Consider the following 18675-nt stretch of genomic DNA (forward strand, 5'->3'; position numbering starts at 1 on the left):
GGTGCAGAGGTTAGTTCACTGGACTCCTGTCTGGGAGACCTGGGTTCGATTCCCAGTTGTCACACTTTTTCCACTTAGTTGTTTCTGTGGATTTCTCAAGAAACTCAAATGATTACAAAGAAAAGTGTAGTCACTTGGTTGGCGCAGTGGTTAGATCACTGGACTCCCGTGTGGGAGACCTGGGTTCGATTCCCAGTCGAGACTCTTTTTCCACTTAGTTGTTTCTGTGGACTTCTTGGAAAGACACTGAAATGATTACGAAGAAAAGTGTAGTCACTTGGTTGGCGCAGAGGTTAGATCACTGGACTCCCGTGTGGGAGACCTGGGTTCGATTCCCGGTCGAGACACTTTTTCACTTAGTTGTTTCTGTGGACTTCTTGGAAAGACACTGAAATGATTACAAAGCAAAGTGTAGTCACTTGGTTGGCGCAGAGGTTAGATCACTGGACTCCCGTCTGGGAGACCTGGGTTCGATTCCCGCTGCCGTCGTTTGGCTGAAAATAACTGGAAAGAAGAATTGGTCAATGGAATAAGAAGAAGGGGGGAAAAAAAAAAGAAAAATCTTTTTAATTTATATTAAACACTTAGTCATACTTTTCAGCAAAAGGTTATATTCCGAACTGCCTTCGGCAGTTCGGAAGAATGTTGATGGACCTGTCTGTGCGAAAGGCGTTCTCGGGTCGGCCTTCGGCCGACCCTCGACCGCTTGCTTGGTCAGTGAACCGCCGACACCGGGAAGCGAACTCACGTTCTCTCGGTGCAAAGGCGAGTGTGCAACCCACTACACCAACTCGTGCCCCACTTATACATGGGTGTTGAAACGTTTTATCCAAGGAAATGGGGTGAAACACTTAGTCATTTTTTTGTTAAAATGCTTCATTCACCACTGAATACTTATACTTATACACTTAAACACTTAGACATTTTAACTTATTCTTTTAACTGAATATTTAGAAAATCTTTGCCGGCACTGGGAATTGAACCCAGGACCACACCGGTGGCAGACTGATGACTTAGCCACTGGGCTACCGACCTGTAGGAGAAAGAAGTAGTACTTATACTTTTATCCAAGGAAATGGGTTAAACACTCAGTCATTTTTTGACTAAATGTTTTATCCACCACTGAATACTTATACACTTAAACACTTAGGCATTTTAACTTAATCTTTTAACTGAATATTTAGAAAATCTTTGCCGGCACTGGGAATTGAACCCAGGACCACACCGGTGGCAGACTGATGACTTAGCCACTGGGCTACCGACCTGTGGGAAAAAGAAGTAGTACTTATACTTTTATCCAAGGAAATGGGTTAAACACTCAGTCATTTTTTGACTAAATGTTTCATCCACCACTGAATACTTATACACTTAAACACTTAGGCATTTTAACTTAATCTTTTAACTGAATATTTAGAAAATCTTTGCCGGCACTGGGAATTGAACCCAGGACCACACCGGTGGCAGACTGATGACTTAGCCACTGGGCCACCAACCTGTGAGAGAAAGCAGTAGTACTTATACTTTTGACTCTTTCATTTGCCTGAATAATATTGGGAAAATCTTTGCAGGGACTTGGATTTGAACCCAGGACCTCAGATGTGGGAGACTGATGACTTATCCACTGGGCCACCACACAGTGAGAGAAAGCAGTAGTACTTATAGTTTTGACTCTTTCTTTTACCTGAATAATAGTAGGAAAATCTTTGCAAGCAATTGGATTTGAACCCAGGACCAAAGAGTCAGCAGACGGATGACTTATCCACTGGGCCACCACTCTACAAGCTATGGCTGTAGTATTTGTTGTGTTATCCCCTTTCACTCACAGATCATACTTAGTACTTTATTGTACCTTCAAGTGGGAAAAGTTAGGTAAGTTTACTGAAAATTTTCAACATGGTCATCAGTCACTGAACATGTATCACTTATAAATCCATCACCGTAAGCGCATAGTCGATGCAAAGTAAACAGGAAGAATAGAAAAGATAATAATGCCATGTGCTTAGCCCTCAGGGCATTCACTCTCCCATGTCCTTGAGCACCTTGACCCGAACTGATAAGCACTTGAAATACATGATCGACAAGACACGCATTTGTGATAAAGCAGAAATGACGTCAAACGGATTTGCAGTTTCGGAGTAAGTCAATAATACACAAAAGGAAACACTAGCTCTCATCACAGCTGTGTTTTGAGCAGCTGCTGAAAGACAAGCATTCATGTGGCACTTGGAATGCTGAAAATTCATTCACCTATTTTCTTTAAGGTCAAAAGTGAACAAAATAGGAGTTCGTAGAATTGGCAAACTCTTTTTGGAATTGAAACATTGCATATTTTGCGGACTATAAATCACACATTTTATTTATAGTATGTCTCGGCTTGTTTCTTATATACTTGTCAAGTGTGACTTATATATGGTTTTCATTTCAGATTGACAACTGCAATAATGACATTCTATGTTCAACCTCATCTTCCAAAGTTGGTGAAGTTTCTCGCAAGTGATTCTGAAAATGAAGACTTTAATGGTTTTGGTAGTGATGTTGAGTGAAGGATAGAGTTTGGTCACAAGGTTATGTCTGCATAATCCATAGTTATTCAAATAACTGTTAACATGTTATATTAAATGATGCCTTTTTAGCCTGTTCTCATTTTTTCCCTAATACTATAATGTAAAATATCTGATCTGTAACAGAAAAAATAAGTGAATTCGGTGTGAATTGAAATTAGAAAAAAAAAATGCATGAAACGTGTAATGTCAACCTTGAACGTAATTAGTGTAGCTTCCAAGACATTCAGCAAAGTGGAAGCACCTATTTACAGTAAACAATATATTTTTTCCATAGAGGTGTCTCACTCTTCCATTTCTTTAAAAACACCCATCAAGCGGTTTGTCACCGACCGACGTCATCAGGCTAATCCAACTTGGACAGCGACGTCTGTGAACGAACTGTTTGGTTTTAAGCCAGGCCGGAGGTTCCCCACAGCCGCCATGGCGAATTCCCTCCCCTCCTCCCAAACTCAACTCCACCAACCAGGTCGCGAGACGGCCCTTGGTCTTTGGCGGAGGCAGAGAGGAAGAGAATCGCTTCCTGCCAAACAAATCTGCTCTCTCCATATCCACACTATGAAAACAAATGTCTTCCTGGAGTTTTGACTCACCAGCTGCTGTTTGCTTTCGTTCCGGGAGACGGAGGAAAATATGAGGGAATATTAGTAGGCATTAAAGGGTATTTCAGTGGAAGCTTTGGCTTCGACTATGAATTGCAATGATGAACTCAGACGGCCTCTGACAAGCAGGGAAGGAAGATGCTGAAATAGGAAGTCTGAGGAATCACACAGAGGAAAATGATGGATTTTTTTTTCTCCCTGAAACTAAAATTCAACATTTGGACAATAACAGGATGGGTGCTTCCCAGTAGATGTCATTAACCATCAGGTTATCAAACAAAGTGGAAGTCATGGATGACTTTTTTTTTCTTTCTGGTGTTGTTTTGTCTTTGCTTCCAGCTAATATGGTGATCAGACATGTTTACATTCTTTGGCCATTGTATTCCCACACTTTCAAATGATGCACAAATTTGACTTGTGAAGGTTAAGTCAGCATTTTAACCTACTTAAATGATGACTACTTCTTGGTTTAAATAACATCATGACTCATTGGTTACCGCTCAAAGCGCTAGATGTCCAATCCATTTGTCATGCAATGGCTGAAACTCACCACATAAGATGAAACCAGTCATTTGGAAAGCAAACACATTGCATGGGAAATCAGATTTCCCAAATCTTTAAATCCAAAAGGTTTTATAGTGTATTATAGTATATTTCCTAATATATACATGAAGATTTATGATATTTTAGTTTGTGTTTTCCACCAAGCAAAACAACTCAGTCACTATAATGTGTACATGTGATAGCTTCATCACCCAATCCACATTCAACACCATTTATTTTTAAACATTTGCAAACAAAGGAAGCATATCTTAACAGTTCTCTCGAAAGAAAACAAAATGCTTCATTGTGACAAAACGTGACAAACAACATGTAGAACTACTGATCTGATTCAAGATGTGATTGGCTTTTCCAGTAAGACTACCTTTGTTGTAAACAAGCAGTAGCTCGAGGAAAAATACTAGTCACCCACATGCCTTTTAGGCAGTTTCCCTAGAGTGATGTGGTATGATTAGTCCCTTGCTTTGTTATTTTCAAGGCTCAAATTGGACTTAAATGACTCAACTTCCTCTGTGCCAACCGCTTTCAAATGCAGGAGGGATAAGCAGGCCAAATTTGCTCCTTCCATATTTTGTCACAGCTTTCCTTAAACGTGCTCCTTGTCGTTCCAAGTTGGACTGATGAGGATGGAGGGGCCGGGGGGCAGATAGGATCATGTTATGACTGGGGCGAGCAAAATGTGCGATGGCAATTAGATAGTGCCATGTGTTTATATGACTGTGTGCTGGCACGTGCAAAACCAGTATTGAGTTATTTACAAAACAGACGTACGTGCAGGAGTTTATGCATGATATTCTAAGTAATGTTCCTATATATAATTATCAGATTGATATCTCTTCATTGTTTCTTTATTGGTAAAAGATGTCCAATCAAAATCCAACTGTTGCATAACTGTAACTAAATGTAAACTTTGTTGGGTTGCTTTTCTTTAGAGTGAAGTCGTGTACATCATAAAAAGTTGTGGATTTAAAGATGATGATAGAACATGTGTGGAAATACTGTAGCAAGACATCATGCAAGAAATTATAGCTTTGGCACAAATGGGCTTCCCAAAGGGAGTTGACTCTTAAAACTGCTTTATCGTGTGGAATAGAACCAAAGCATTTTGTCTAACAACTTGAAGAAACACAGAATTTTATCTTTCTGATGTGTAATTGTGGGTGGAAAAAAATCTAAAGTCAAATGCAAAAGGCCAGACAATATGTGCCCTCTAGTTATTCTCCCATTTACTATCATACTAAAATAATCATTTCAAGATCTTCTATTTGACCCCAAAAATAATGATAGTTTTTTTTTCAAATTCAGTAAACGTGGTTGTAAAGAGTAAGTAAAAAAGTAAAGAGCATCAGCATCATCTTGTGGCTACAAGAAAGAAGTCCTACCAAGTTTGGAAGCGTTGAATGCAAGAGTCATGTTGCGCCAGCAGGTGACGCTGAAAATCTTTGCCAAAAAATACACGTTTCCAGCTGATTCCGTCGCCATTTTTGGTCACAAACGTAAACACCATCGGAGTGGCTTGATTTGTCACGTTGGCACTGGGAGACGGCGACTATTACCGAAGATGTGAGGGAATCCCGTGATCTGAGCGCTTATCGACGGGGTAAGAGGCATCACGTGACGTGCAGTAGCAATGGGACGGCTGTGAGTTGAGCATGTCAACATTGCAGCTGTCACTACCGCATCCCGACATTTCTATTTGGATCTTGTTTCCCTGCGAAATGTCACCATTAAGGTTGCATCGCTCTGCAACCATATGAAGATGGAGCTTTGCTGAGATATGTTTGCATTCCAGATGGGGGTTTAAACCCGGGAGGAAGGGCAGCAGATCGGGCCTGCGTGTCCGGCTGTCCAGCCGTCAATTCGTTTGACATGGACCGAGACTATGAGAGGCGTCTTTTGAGGCAAATCAACTTCCAGAACCTGCCAGCTAATATCCGGTTGACTCGGGTGAGATTCGCGTGGGAAAACTTCATTTAGTGCGTGCGTGCAATCCAAGGGGAACTAATAAAGAGCATCAAAATATAACACAATTCTGCCCAATTTTGATGTGAGAAAAAAAAATCTTGCAGAGCACTCATTTAACTCATTGGATGCCACTGACGGCCCTAGACGTCACTTTATTTTGTCTATAAAAAATGGATTGCACGTGCAGCACTTTCAATGCCACTGAAAGATGAGCATTATAGCAGTCACTGGCATGCAAAGAATTAAACTAATTTAGAGTGTAACTAGAGTCTATTTATGTTTTTCTAATTTTTTTAATTACAATATTGTATTTTTTATTTTCATTCAATGAATACAACTAATACAACTAATAGCAGTATTTACTCTTATGTCATTGTCTGCTAGTGTGGAAGTGATACCTGCAGCCCCATCAGCGTGAAGTCAGGGGACCGCTTCATCCCTACCCGCGCTGGAAGCAATTGGAGCATCAATTTCCACTGCACTAACGTGAGTAGGCCTTTTACCTATTGACAAAAAAAGTCAGGTAATCACATGTTCAATGGTATAGTCTTTCTTTTCTCTTTTGCCCAGGAGAACTGTCGCTCTCCCGGCCAGAACCGTAAAGCAAAAGATGCCAGTTCGGATTCGGGAAAAGGTCAGGAATCCCCTTTGGTTCCCGACGTCTTTGTAAATGTCTCTTAAGCCTTTCACGTGTCTGCCGACAGATACCGTGGCGTACGCCGCCTTATTAAGGAATGAGTTGTTGGGCGCGGGAATCTCGTCCTTGTCGGACCTTCACTCAGATGACAGACGTCATGCCGTCTGCTCTCACGGTCTATTTCGGGTAAATTGCTACCCATTTTTTCTTCCTTCATATCGCAGACCACTAAGGTCATTCTGTTCTCTGCGCAGTTCACCGTCCACACTAAGAGCGTGCCTTTCCATAGCGATAATGAAGTTTCGCCCTTCTCTCTTTCGCCGCTTACGAACAAGAGGTGAGTGATGCCTTGTGAGTTTGAAAGTCATATGTGCAATGCCCTCTCGCGCTCTTCCAGTCACAAGCTGCTTCGCTCTCCTCGTAAACCGGCGCGCAAGATCTCCAAGATCCCGTTCAAGGTGCTGGACGCCCCCGAACTGCAGGATGACTTCTACCTCAACCTGGTCGACTGGTCGGCGGGAAACTTGCTCAGCGTTGGCCTGGGAGCTTGCGTCTATCTGTGGAGTGCCTGTACTAGCCAGGTTGTAGCATAAATATGGGGGTTTATCGCAGTCAATGGCAGCAAATGTGTTAACTGTGTCTGTATAAAAGTTCAGGAGAATGAAAATGTATATTTTCAGGTGACACGGTTGTGCGACCTTTCGGTGGATGGCGATTCCGTGACTTCAGTTTGCTGGAATGAGAGGGTGAGATGCTTGAAACCTTTTTTTTTTTCTTTTTTTAATCACTGTTGGTTATGGAGGGCTATTTGTTTTTATGTTTTCATATTTAAAATCATACTTTGAAGCAATGCTGATTTGCTTTAAAGTCGGTCTGGACTAAAAACTAAGAAATTGGTATAATGGGTTCACTAAACAAAAGTATGTTTACTTTAGTAATGAAAGAGGCTTCAAAAAATTAAATTTACAATAACTTACTTTTTTTCCATTTTGTATAGTGTTTTTTTTTTCTAAAGTTATATACAAAATCACAATAGTCTTCCTTAAGTGCAGTATCGGGATTAAGCAAGACCGAATGTTGACACAAAATACACACCATAATAATAATCTGATAAAACATTTTGTCACAGAATGTTGGGGGCCTAGAAACAGACAGAATTTTAGGTACACCTCTTTTTTGAATCCCTTAATTTAGCCCAAAGTGATGACTTAGTATAACACAGCACATTAAGCCACCTATAATGAATCTCTTTCTTAGGGGAGTCTGGTTGCTGTTGGTACCCATAAAGGTTACGTTCAAATTTGGGATGCGGCTGGTGGGCGAAAGCTCACCACTTTAGAGGGTCACTCTGCTCGTGTGGGTAAGTGGCATCCATCGCTGTCTGGGAACATTTTGCGTCTTAACGGACAGCCTCTCATCCTCTTTGAGGTGCCCTGGCGTGGAACAGCGAGCAGCTATCATCTGGAAGTCGAGACAGAGTCATTCTGCAACGAGACATCAGAACTCCCCCATCTGGTGAGAAGAGGTTACAAGGGCACCGGCAGGAAGTGTGTGGTCTAAAGTGGTCCCCCGACCATCAGCACCTAGCCTCCGGTGGCAATGACAACAAGGTAGTGACTTCAGTGATGATATCAAGCCACTCAACGGAGTCGGTTGACTTGGCATTCTGCTTCTAGTTGTTAGTGTGGAACAGCTCTAGTCTGATCCCGGTTCAGCAGTATGGCGATCACGTGGCGGCGGTCAAGGCCATCGCCTGGTCGCCGCATCAGCACGGGCTGTTGGCGTCCGGCGGCGGGACAGCCGACCGCTGTCTGCGCTTTTGGAATACGCTGACGGGTCAGGCGCTACAGAGTACCGACACCGGCTCGCAGGTGTGCAACCTGGCATGGTCCAAGCACGCCAACGAACTGGTGAGCAATACACAGAGGTTCAAACAATGAAAAAGTCATGTGCCTTCATTCACTACAATAGAGTTAAAAAAAAAAAGAATGGGCTGCAATGGGTAGAATTTAAAGTAGACTATGCAATTGAGGCAATTTGCCTTGTGAATGCAATCATGCTGATTGAGTTTTTGATTTTAAAAAAATCTGGCCATGGGAAGGAAAATGGTCGTTTTGGGACAACTTAATAAGAATATGGAACTTGGTGTAAGAATTTATCAATTGGATTTAGTGGAAACATTTGGATAAAATTGCATTGAAATGATGCTTAACAAAATGTGTCTGATAAGGGATAAAATTGTCAACTTTTTAAATTAGCTGTTCACTGTAGCTATTATTACTAACCCCAACCCCTCTTCTCTTTGGCCCTAGGTGAGCACTCACGGCTACTCTCAGAACCAAATCTTGGTTTGGAAGTACCCATCTTTAACGCAGGTGGCCAAGTTGACCGGACACTCATACAGAGTACTCTACCTGGTGAGAACTACTAGATTAAAGGACACCATAGTACCCAAAATTGGCTGAAATTGGCTCAACTTTGCCCCCTCCTTCCTCAGGCTGTGTCGCCCGATGGCGAGGCCATCGTCACGGGGGCGGGGGACGAGACACTTCGCTTTTGGAACATCTTCAGCAAAACGCGGTGCACCAAGGTACGCCATGTAAGAATATTATGCTGCACGTGCCTCTAAAAAATGTCTACTTGTTAACTTGTATCTGTTGTGATCAGGAATCAAAGTCCGTGCTGAATCTTTTCACACGAATCCGATAGACGAGGACTTCCTGAAAGGATGAAAGACATTCAGCACTTCACTTCCACAAGCCTTGTTTACTTTTAATTTTCTTTTACGACAATGTGCAATCGAAACTTTAGCGTCAAACCTTAGCCATCATTGATGGTTCTTTTATGTCTTTTTTGTTAGTGTTATACTTTTAGAAAAAATTATCAGAAATATATTATTAAGAGAAATGGGAGAACATGTTTAATTTTATGTGTTGGGGTTATATCATGACAATGTGGGGAAATGATGTCACTGTTTTAACAGGTAAAAACAATAAATTATGTACACAAATCCAAATTATTGGACAAATGACAACTAGTCTTTTCACTTTTTATTCTTGGAACAATATTGGCATTCATAAATTAACATTTGCTGTTTAACTGCCAGTTATAGATTAAAGATTAGGCGTGTATTGTGGTCAATGAAATCAAGTTATTTTATCACTATGAATTTGGGAGGAAATAAGTTAGTAATAGCTGCTTCTGGACCCCTAAAGGCCTCTACAGAGCAGAGAAAATTCCTTCACCATCTCCTTCACCCCACGTTTGCTGCTTTGCACCCTTGAAGAGACATTTACGTTTATGTGAATGCATTATTCTTTTGACTTTTAAAACGTGAAAACGATCTAACCTGAGAAGCTGCTCAGCAAAATTATGCTTATACTCCGTGGAGACTTGCGTTGAGGAGAAATCTGGAGACTGCAGAATTTCTTTCAGCCATTGGGAGAGTTGAACTAAACAGTTTCTGCTCAGACTCAGAAGCACGTCGGAGAAATAATCCGTCAGACTGTGAGGAGAGCCGCCTGCAACTGCCTGAGAGGAAATCAGATAGCAATACATGAACATTTTCCGCACCGTATTATCCGGACTATAAAATGCAGTTTGAGTTTATAGTGTGGCCTGGGGTTGCGACCTGTGAAATAATTTACACTATTATATATCATTTTACATGTAATTTTTACACTATGTCCCTTAAACCTGTGTTGACCATTTAATTACAGCCATTTTTGGATGATATTAAATAAAATTCCTACAAAAATGTGCATACTCCAGTGCGACTTATGTTTTTTTTTCTCTTTCATTTTCCATTGTTTGGGCTAGTGCGACTTATAGTTGGGGAAAAAATGGTCAATGCATGATAGATCTAACCTCCATAATGGTCTCAGTGAGAAGCTTTCCGTCCCGCTGCAGAATTTCACTGAGCGACGAGATGTCTTTACATCGAGGAAGTAACTCAGTCTGTTGTCAAATTAGAGAAATAACACACATTTATAAGCTGCTTTGTTTAAAATAGATACGGTGGAGCCACCAGAATTAAGTGCCATTTTCATCTCACATCAATAAAGATAGGCACAATGTTGAGCTGATTTGAGAAGTTTCATGCAGACATAGTCATGCTTTGCAGCCATCTTGCGGCATCTACATGAAATTAAAGCACTTTTCATAGGGTTTCTAATAATTTTCACACTCCACAGCAGAACGATACACAATGATTTTTAATCAATAGACCTGGTAAAAATTGACATTGCATTGTTTCAACTTACAAAAAAGAGGCTGGCCGCTTTCACTGTGGATGATTCTGGAAATTTAAGTGAAAGAATACCTAAGATTGGAAAAAGAAAAACAGTCAAATAAAGTAAAATAATGATAATAGAAAATAGTACTACGATTGTGTAAAAGACATGTAAAGAAATTAGATTATTCATTGCAATGGATTGATGCAAATGGACTTCTATAGCAGCCAGTGAGATAAAGCGTAAATAGTTATGTGTACACTCAGAATACGCACCACTGTAAAATACAGCTTTGGCATCCAGAAGGTCAGATTCAAGGTAAAAATCTGACTTCCGTTTAAGAACCTATGCAGAAAGTTGAGAATTTCAATGCAAAATACATCACCCTTTTCAAAGTTTTCAACCCACCTGAGCATGAAGATACATGAAGGACTCCACAACATCAGGGTGATCCCTGACACCTAGAAAATACATATAGTATAACATATATTCAAAGAAAGACAAAAAAAACAGCATTTAAAAAAGAAAATAAATATTACCTTGTTGAAATATTGCCAATGTGGAAGTTGTAAGAACATTCAACAGGTTTTTAATAGAGGAAATATGACATTCCTCTCCAGCAAATATGTGAACCATCTAAAGTAGGAGGGGATAATGATCACATTCATTTCAATTGCATCAAGGTGTGTGTTTACCTGAGACGCTAGATCCAGCACTGAGGATTGTGGGAAGGCACTGTAAATTTGGCCCAGCGTCTCACTCAGTTGAGCCACCAGAGGTCCAAAATCATGGAGGAGGGTCCGGATGGACTTATTAAAAAGACCACACACTGCCTAAAAAAAGTGGAGGGAACATTCTTGACATCATTGTGATTATGCTTCTATGCTTTATGATTGTGAATTTTATAACCCTTTTAAGAATGTAATTATGATTTCTTTTCAAATTCCAATTTCCAAATTATTGAGGGGTAAGTGTAATATATTCTGTGGAATCAATGGATTTCATAGTCAACTGTATTTGGGACTTTGTTGAGATGTATGAATAATTGTGACTTGACTAATATTATCGAGATTAACATAAAGCATTCTTACCTCCACCACTTCCGAGTCTTCAAGCCATCGGTTGAGGATATTCTGCATCAGTGTGAACAATTGTTGTAGTACGACCACAACCTGAACACAAAAAACAGATTGGACTAAGACATTTATTTCACATTCTTAACTCCAATCCATTTAAACTGTGAGAGCAGTGGCACTATTTTCGGATAGTTTCTTCCAGTTCAAATTAATTGGCCATCATTACAGAATATGCAAGTGCATCCGAGTGGAATCTTACAGGGTTACATGTGTCTTGAGAGTTGGGAGGTGTGGGGCTATCCGAGGGTCCACTGGTATCCAGAGCGCTGAAGAGGCTGGACAACATTCCCAAGATGTGAATTATTGACTGTTTATTGTTGGGATCAGGCTGCGCACAAAAAGACGTTCACTGAGTGCAACTATTGTAATAACATGAGACATTCAAAAGGTAAAATAATAATCTCTTATGAAAACACAACAACAAATTATATTGCAATACATTACAACCATTTGCCCATGACTGTGTACTATAGTCTTTCAAAATAAACAGTTAAGTTCTATGTCCTCTGAATTCTTTGATTTCAGAGCACTTTAAAAATGAGTTAACTTTCATTTGGGTTGCCATGTCTCAGAATCCATTTTTTTTTATCGTTAGACTACCGCTTGTTGGGCCAGTGTGTCCAGCCGCTGAACGTGAGGACCGATGACAGAGTGCAGCTTTCCCAAAATCTCCTCCTCTGGTAGCGCGGAAAGCAAGTAGCCCAGAGACTGCATTAGCCAGATGCACTGGCTACTCTGCGCACACAACCAATCACCAATCACTTTCCTCACCTTAGGGTCTATGCTGATCTCCATCTCACCGTTCACTCACCTTATGGATATCCTTAACCAGCACATCCTATAAGGTTAGACATATTATTAGCCCACTGGAAAGTATTGATGTTGTGAAGTGACATTGCATATAACCTGGGACATGTTGAGAATATCCTGAGTGTAAGGCCCGAGTTGATAGCGGCACTCCCTACAGATCCTCTTCAGAGTAGAAACGCTGGATACGGATAGCTCGGCCCTGGCGAGACCCCGCAGCACCATGGGTAGCATCCCCCCAAGCATTACCGGGTGGTCCGACAGCCACTCGGCCAGGGATCCTCGGGACATTGACAGAAACTTAAAAAAAACTGATATTTTCATAGAATGAATTTGTTCATTCAAAATGTCAATTGCCGTAAATGACTGACGAGAAGATATGATTGAATCACCTATTGTATACATAACCGTGTCTGCTAACATGACGTTACTGATGTTGATTCTTGGGATCAGGCCAATAAGACCCGGGATGACATCTGAGTAGTTGACATCGATGGTCTCGGCGATGGATTGGAAGCCAAACAGCAAAGCCTCAGTGTCCTTGAAAGAAGATAAACTAACCAATCTTCTTTAAAGTATAAATATAAGAAGGGCTTGTACTACCTGCCATTCTGCTAGGTGCCGGGGGTCCATCAGCTGTGTTCCAAGGCGGTCATAAAGGTTACTGAGCAGCTCAGCTCCAAGCATTTCATAGACGTACATCAACGTGTCAGAGATGTCCACTCTTGAAGGCAAGATAAAGAGTCCTTAGACACATCTTGATATACTAGGCTACTAGAAAAAAATCCTGCATGCTGTGTTATTAAATAGTGCCGCTGTCCCACCTGTAAATTCGAAACTGTTCCTTGTCGTCAGAACTCCAGGAATTGTACTCTTCTTGGGAAGGGTAATGAGATTTATGTAGTAAGACATCCACTAATTGGAAATAAATGGGCCTGTAGACTTGCTGATAAATGGCCTGCTTCTCCTCTCCAAATGACATGATGTCATCCTGAACACAAACATTAGAAGGACATAACTTGGTTTTCAGATTAGCACTAAGCGAGTTTGGTCCTTACCTGCAGAGTGTACCAAAATGTGAGTGTGAGGGAACTGCTGGTCTCGCTGATTGGGTACTGACCAGGAATACCGGTACAGAAGAGAATCATGTTGACCAAAGCCAGATACTCCTGCCAGTGGTCCACTTGTTCCAACAAAACCCTGACATACAAAACAAGTTGTATTTGTAAAATAACTACATGTAGAAATTCAAACTTGACAGATCTAGAATTGTACCGGCAGTGTGTTTCACCCAAAGATACGGCAATACGGCAGATCCCATGTGAAGTCTCCATGTCCCCATCCTGGACTGCAGTCTTTAGTTGATGATGAAGCCCCAACACCAATGGCATGAGGCTGAACAGAGTATTGCTGTACCTGTTGTCACATATGCAAGCAAGTCAGAACGACTAGTTTTTATGAGCGGCACATTGCTTACCTCTGGCAATCAGGTTGTGTGAAGACATTAACTATCGTCTCAACGGCCGTGTCGAACAACTCTGGATGGGATAAAGTCGTGAAGCAATCTTGAACAAGGTCCCGCATCTCCTCAAGAGGCACATCCAGTCCCAACCAGCTAGACAAGCAACATAGCACCTTCTCCTTCACCTTGGTCGATGAGTCTTGGCTCTGGAGGAGTTGACGCAATAGGGGACACACTGCACTCCACTCCCCAGCCAGGGCTTCTTTTAGCTGGGCACGTCGAGTCCGCTCCAGCCGTTTGCTCTGGAACTCCTCGGGAAGTACGACCAGGAGCTCTAGCAGTGCCAGACAGTGCAGGTGAGGGTCTTGCGTGGACCTCGGGCCTTCTCTGCTCTGAGGTTGGAAAGCATTCACCATGTCGGCAACTGGCTGGGACCAGGCGTGCGGAATTAGGTTTAGAGACATTGAGGCCAGTGCCACGCACAGTCTCGTCAACACCATTTTGGGCCCAGAAGAGAAGTGCAAAATATGTGAGAGGAGCTGAACTCTGAGATTTTCATGTTGATCTGCGGGGAGATCATTCCAGTGAGAGGAGATCTTGATATGGAGCGTACTGGCGCCAAAGAACTGCACCTCGGGAAGCTACCCAACCAACAACAATAATCAAGGTTACTCCTGTACTGAACTTAATGTTGAAGAAGACAAGCGGACCTTTTCCGGATGGAGCAAAGCCCAACAGAATTGCCATGCCTGAGCAGATCCCTGAGCTTGGGTCAGCCACTTCTGGGCAGCATTCTTACGCTCCATGTCTGGGTCAAAATAAAGCTGGTAGAGTGCCTGAAACACACGTGGCAGGCAGTTACTACACTATACTCTGTTATATTATGAGCAACAGTTAAATATTTATCGACATAACAGTAATACTTTACACTCGGGAGAACCGCTTGATTAAAGAGTGTAAAAAATGTGGAGGCTATTATTAGAAGAGCATCTGCTATTAGTTGGTATCATGTTACAAAAAAATCAGTTGGACTTTAACTCCCCCAACAGTCAGTGTAATTTGCCTTTGTTTAAACAATGAAATATGTTTGTTACACTGTAGTTTTGCACTTAATTTGATTTTGGATTTTTTTAATGACCAGGAATCAGAAAACAACAACAGATAAAATAAGTGTTCAGTTGAATGCAGTACTTACTGTCCTTTAGTTATTTAGTGCATTTCTTGGTCCTACTATTTACAAATTACTATTCACCAAATGGTTATTAATAATAAATCAGAAAACTTTGTCAGTCCTATACCATGTCTTAACATTTAACAAAATAACTAAATTCAAAATCAACCAAACGTTTTTTTGTTAAAAATCACCTTTGTCTCAAACTAATTATAGTAAAAAATTCCTAATTATTTAATTTGTCAATTTCTTTCTTGAGCCTTATGTTAGTTTCATGACAGCTGTACTGTACTCTTGGGATCACTGAATTAAATGCATATTACAGTTGGTAAAAAATAATAATAATAATAATAATAAAGCAGCCTTTCCACATTGTAACATAATGGCAAAAAGAAATCGTAGCAACTCACCGCCTCAACATTCTCCACTGTCGTCGTCTCCTCAACGTGAAGGGCCCTTTCCATCCGTTGCAACATGTCAGTCTCCCCATGTTGCTTTTGGACATCCATTGGCAAACACTCTTGATCGGAGAGGGCTAACAAGTACTTCAAGTTCAAGGGTGCACACCGCCCTCTTGAGCGTGTAAAATAAAGTAGAGGTCACCAAGTGTCAGGTGACTTCATACTGACGTTTTGATAAATTTGTTAAAGCTGTCCCACAAGAATACCATTATTCAATCACCGAGGTGTATTTCTTAGCACAACGTCTACTTTAGTGCAGGGTTTAAAAAAAAAAAGCTACAAAAATAGCTTTGGTCATGTGTGTATGTTTGTCCCACCCATATGTCTCCCCTACTCGAGTCCCCCAGGATATATTTAGCCCATTTTTGAATGATAACTGCCATCCATCTCAGGTTGAATGGTTTGGACGTTAATTGCCGTCAGTGGCAGTGAGTTTTGTAGATCTTAAAATGTTTTGGAATCGCTCAAAAAACAGCTTCTCCATACTGGTTAGAGACAATACACAAATCAGAAGTTTAAATACATTTTTTTAACAATAATATAGTAAAAAAAATTAGGTCATCGTGCCTTCATATGGGATGGCAGACACAATGTCTGTCTAAGAAAACCACAGCTATGCAACAAAGAGCAATTTGAAATACTTGTCTTGCTGGTGTATGATTATCAGCTCTAATTTTCAGGAAATAAGTGACATTTTGTCACAGAACACTATTTCAAGTGTATTAGACACTTGTAAGAATAGATGAAAATATAGCTCTGATGTGGTATGTTGCATTTATTTAAAAAATACAATTAGGAAGAGCATTTGTATTCTTGGAGTGCCAACACCCTCTTCGTTAGTCTAAGGGAGGCCCCTCCCAAAACTGAAAACCAGTCAGGCCACCTAGGGTGACTCATTCATGAGTATATGTAACAAGGCCAGCGAGAAATATGGCAATGTTCAAGTGACTGGCTATATCGTTTCATCTTAGGAACAACATTTTTTAACTCCACCGAAAGACCTAAATTGAGGAGGTGTCCAACCCAGCAAGTGGCGTCCAAAATTGGCAGTGGTCAGAATCATTCCAAGGAGAGCCAAATTCCCAAAGGCACCTCGCACTCGTTTTTCAGGATCTGGTGGAGAGATTTAAATGTCCAAATTTAAAAAAAAAAAAAGACAAAAAGCAACAATAGCACTAGACGGTCTAACCTCCTGTTGAGTATCCGTGCGCATACACCTCTCGACCAATGATCCAGATGGCTCCCAGTCCACTAGTGAGACGCTACAAGCCGACATAGATGCTTCCATTTTAGTTGGAGTCCATGAGATTGTTTAAGTCTTAAGGAAGAAGGGTTCAACTTACGGGACAATGCAAGCCACCGACAGCAAGGCAGAAAAGGAAGGCTGGGTAGAGTTCCAAACTAAAATGTGATGTTGGTTTAGAGAAAAACAAATTTTAAAAAATGCCATACACATTACTTTTGCCTGCAACTAGCTCTACTCACGTGTTCTGGTGTGCACGTTGAATGCAGTTAAAAATGTTGGCATCTTCGCTATTACCCTCCAGGTACATCTTAGGGTACTGTAAAACAAGACAAGTGAGCGATCGTAGGGGGGTTTCAGATCAAATGGAACATTTTTTTTCTTTTTTTAATGTCAATCTTGCCACTTACTGGCACGTTGTACTTCTTGCGAGCTTTAGCCACTTGTACTGCTAGATGTCCCACCATGACAAAACTGGCAACACCGGTGAGCACTACACAGCCATACTCTTTTGATAGAACAACCATCTTGACACCTGAGGGAAATAGCATAGTTCAAGCATGAATGCATATCAAGAAAATCACATGCAAGATAGTTTAATTAGCCCATTGGATGATTTATTTTTAATTTCTTATATCAGATTATACATTGTGCTGCAAGAATGAATTTGCAAAAAGGGGGGTGTGATAGGAAAATCTCTAATAGTGTATAATGTTATATATATTAACATTATATGCTTTGCTTTGAAGCCACAATATGTACCTCAACTCCAAAATTCTACTGTAAGAGAGTAATTACAGTAATTTATTGGAAGAAAAAAATCACTGCTTTTTCAAATGGGTCGGACGTCCATCTCTGTCAATGACATTGAAAATTAATAATTCACAGCCAGATCAACCGCATTCAAATGAATTGGACGTCTATCCCTGTCATTTCCACCCAATGCAGGATAGGAATATCTCTGATTGTGCAGGAGAAATAACCTATTTTCTATGATACAATCTGATGTCATATTTCTCAACAATTATATAAAGACAAACGGCAAATTTGATCCAAATGACTCTGGGTTAATTTGTATTTTCTAGATCCTTCAAATCAGAGCTTTAATCAAAATGCTAGCCTTATTATTTTCTATGAAAATACTACACAAGCAGCAATGGAGAAATATGTGTCCTTAAAAAAGGTCAAAGGAAACAGCAGCGTCATTTCAGCATGCTCCCAAAATACAGTTGGAAAAGGTAGTAGTCTACTAGAGATCAATTTGCAATTGAGTCAGAGGAAGAGAAGAAAAACACTAACCTTGCAGATGACACGCAGCGACAAATGTACAAGTTACAAACAAGCACAGCGCAACAAAGTTAAATCCAATTTCCGTGTTCGTCGTAGATGACTCATTTGCACGTGGTGGGCGTGGCTGTCAAACATCGCTTGCGCAACTTCTGAATCTATTCATCAATAAATCAAATTGATACATGATAATTGAAGGATCCATTAATGCAGGAATCCACAATTCCAATAGAGAATAATAGCGAAAAAGAAACGAGTACAATGAAATGCAAATACTTAAAATAATACATATATCATAATTATAATATATAATATTTTTTAATCCAAACGTAGATCAATTAATCATAATATAATGAAAAAACAGGTGAAAGACATGAATCCCAATAAGTGTACCTGGTCCATGTGTATTTTGCTCTGTTGATTTAAAAAATAAAATATATATTTTTTATTTTGTGCTGTGAATCTTCTATCACATCATCTTTAATAACTATGTGCCTTCCAACATAAATGCTTGTAAGTTTCATCTAGAACCACATTTAATTATTCCTGT

The 18675-nt window shown here is 40.6% G+C and overlaps 3 protein-coding genes across 5 annotated transcripts; 1 reads left to right on the top strand and 2 right to left on the bottom strand.

Annotated features, from left to right (window-relative positions):
* The first annotated feature begins 5159 nt into the window (after positions 1-5159).
* On the top strand, positions 5160-10027 carry fzr1b (fizzy/cell division cycle 20 related 1b). 2 transcript variants are annotated; one of them, XM_077724464.1, is made up of 14 exons: positions 5160-5324; positions 5517-5671; positions 6074-6175; positions 6260-6323; positions 6394-6512; positions 6581-6663; positions 6724-6907; positions 7007-7072; positions 7584-7686; positions 7755-7936; positions 8003-8236; positions 8639-8743; positions 8824-8925; positions 8994-10027. In XM_077724464.1, exons 2-14 carry the CDS (start codon positions 5594-5596, stop codon positions 9033-9035), a joined length of 1464 nt encoding a protein of 487 aa, XP_077580590.1. In that variant the 5' UTR covers positions 5160-5324; positions 5517-5593; the 3' UTR covers positions 9036-10027. The 2 variants fall into 2 exon arrangements, with proteins under 2 accessions (XP_077580590.1, XP_077580591.1); XM_077724465.1 differs by having other exon boundaries at positions 8824-8916.
* Positions 9471-15819, bottom strand: LOC144201705 (importin-13-like). 2 transcript variants are annotated; one of them, XM_077724463.1, is made up of 21 exons: positions 15545-15819; positions 14674-14799; positions 13979-14604; positions 13777-13917; positions 13560-13701; positions 13326-13492; positions 13105-13225; positions 12894-13041; positions 12601-12782; positions 12506-12532; positions 12295-12429; positions 11894-12022; positions 11650-11730; positions 11254-11391; positions 11098-11194; positions 10967-11019; positions 10834-10903; positions 10589-10647; positions 10194-10283; positions 9676-9857; positions 9471-9605 (listed from the first exon to the last, which is right to left on the bottom strand). In XM_077724463.1, exons 1-21 carry the CDS (start codon positions 15641-15643, stop codon positions 9536-9538), a joined length of 2883 nt encoding a protein of 960 aa, XP_077580589.1. In that variant the 5' UTR covers positions 15644-15819; the 3' UTR covers positions 9471-9535. The 2 variants fall into 2 exon arrangements, with proteins under 2 accessions (XP_077580589.1, XP_077580588.1); XM_077724462.1 differs by having other exon boundaries at positions 9471-9857.
* Positions 15820-16350: 531 nt separating this feature from the next.
* On the bottom strand, positions 16351-18279 carry mgst3a (microsomal glutathione S-transferase 3a). Its single transcript, XM_077724333.1, has 6 exons — positions 18138-18279; positions 17249-17373; positions 17081-17157; positions 16939-16996; positions 16785-16857; positions 16351-16708 (listed from the first exon to the last, which is right to left on the bottom strand). Exons 2-6 carry the CDS (start codon positions 17363-17365, stop codon positions 16563-16565), a joined length of 471 nt encoding a protein of 156 aa, XP_077580459.1. The 5' UTR covers positions 17366-17373; positions 18138-18279; the 3' UTR covers positions 16351-16562.
* Positions 18280-18675: the final 396 nt, after the last annotated feature.

The sequence above is a fragment of the Stigmatopora nigra genome, chromosome 9 (genome assembly GCF_051989575.1).
Source record: "Stigmatopora nigra isolate UIUO_SnigA chromosome 9, RoL_Snig_1.1, whole genome shotgun sequence".
NCBI lineage: Eukaryota > Metazoa > Chordata > Actinopteri > Syngnathiformes > Syngnathidae > Stigmatopora > Stigmatopora nigra.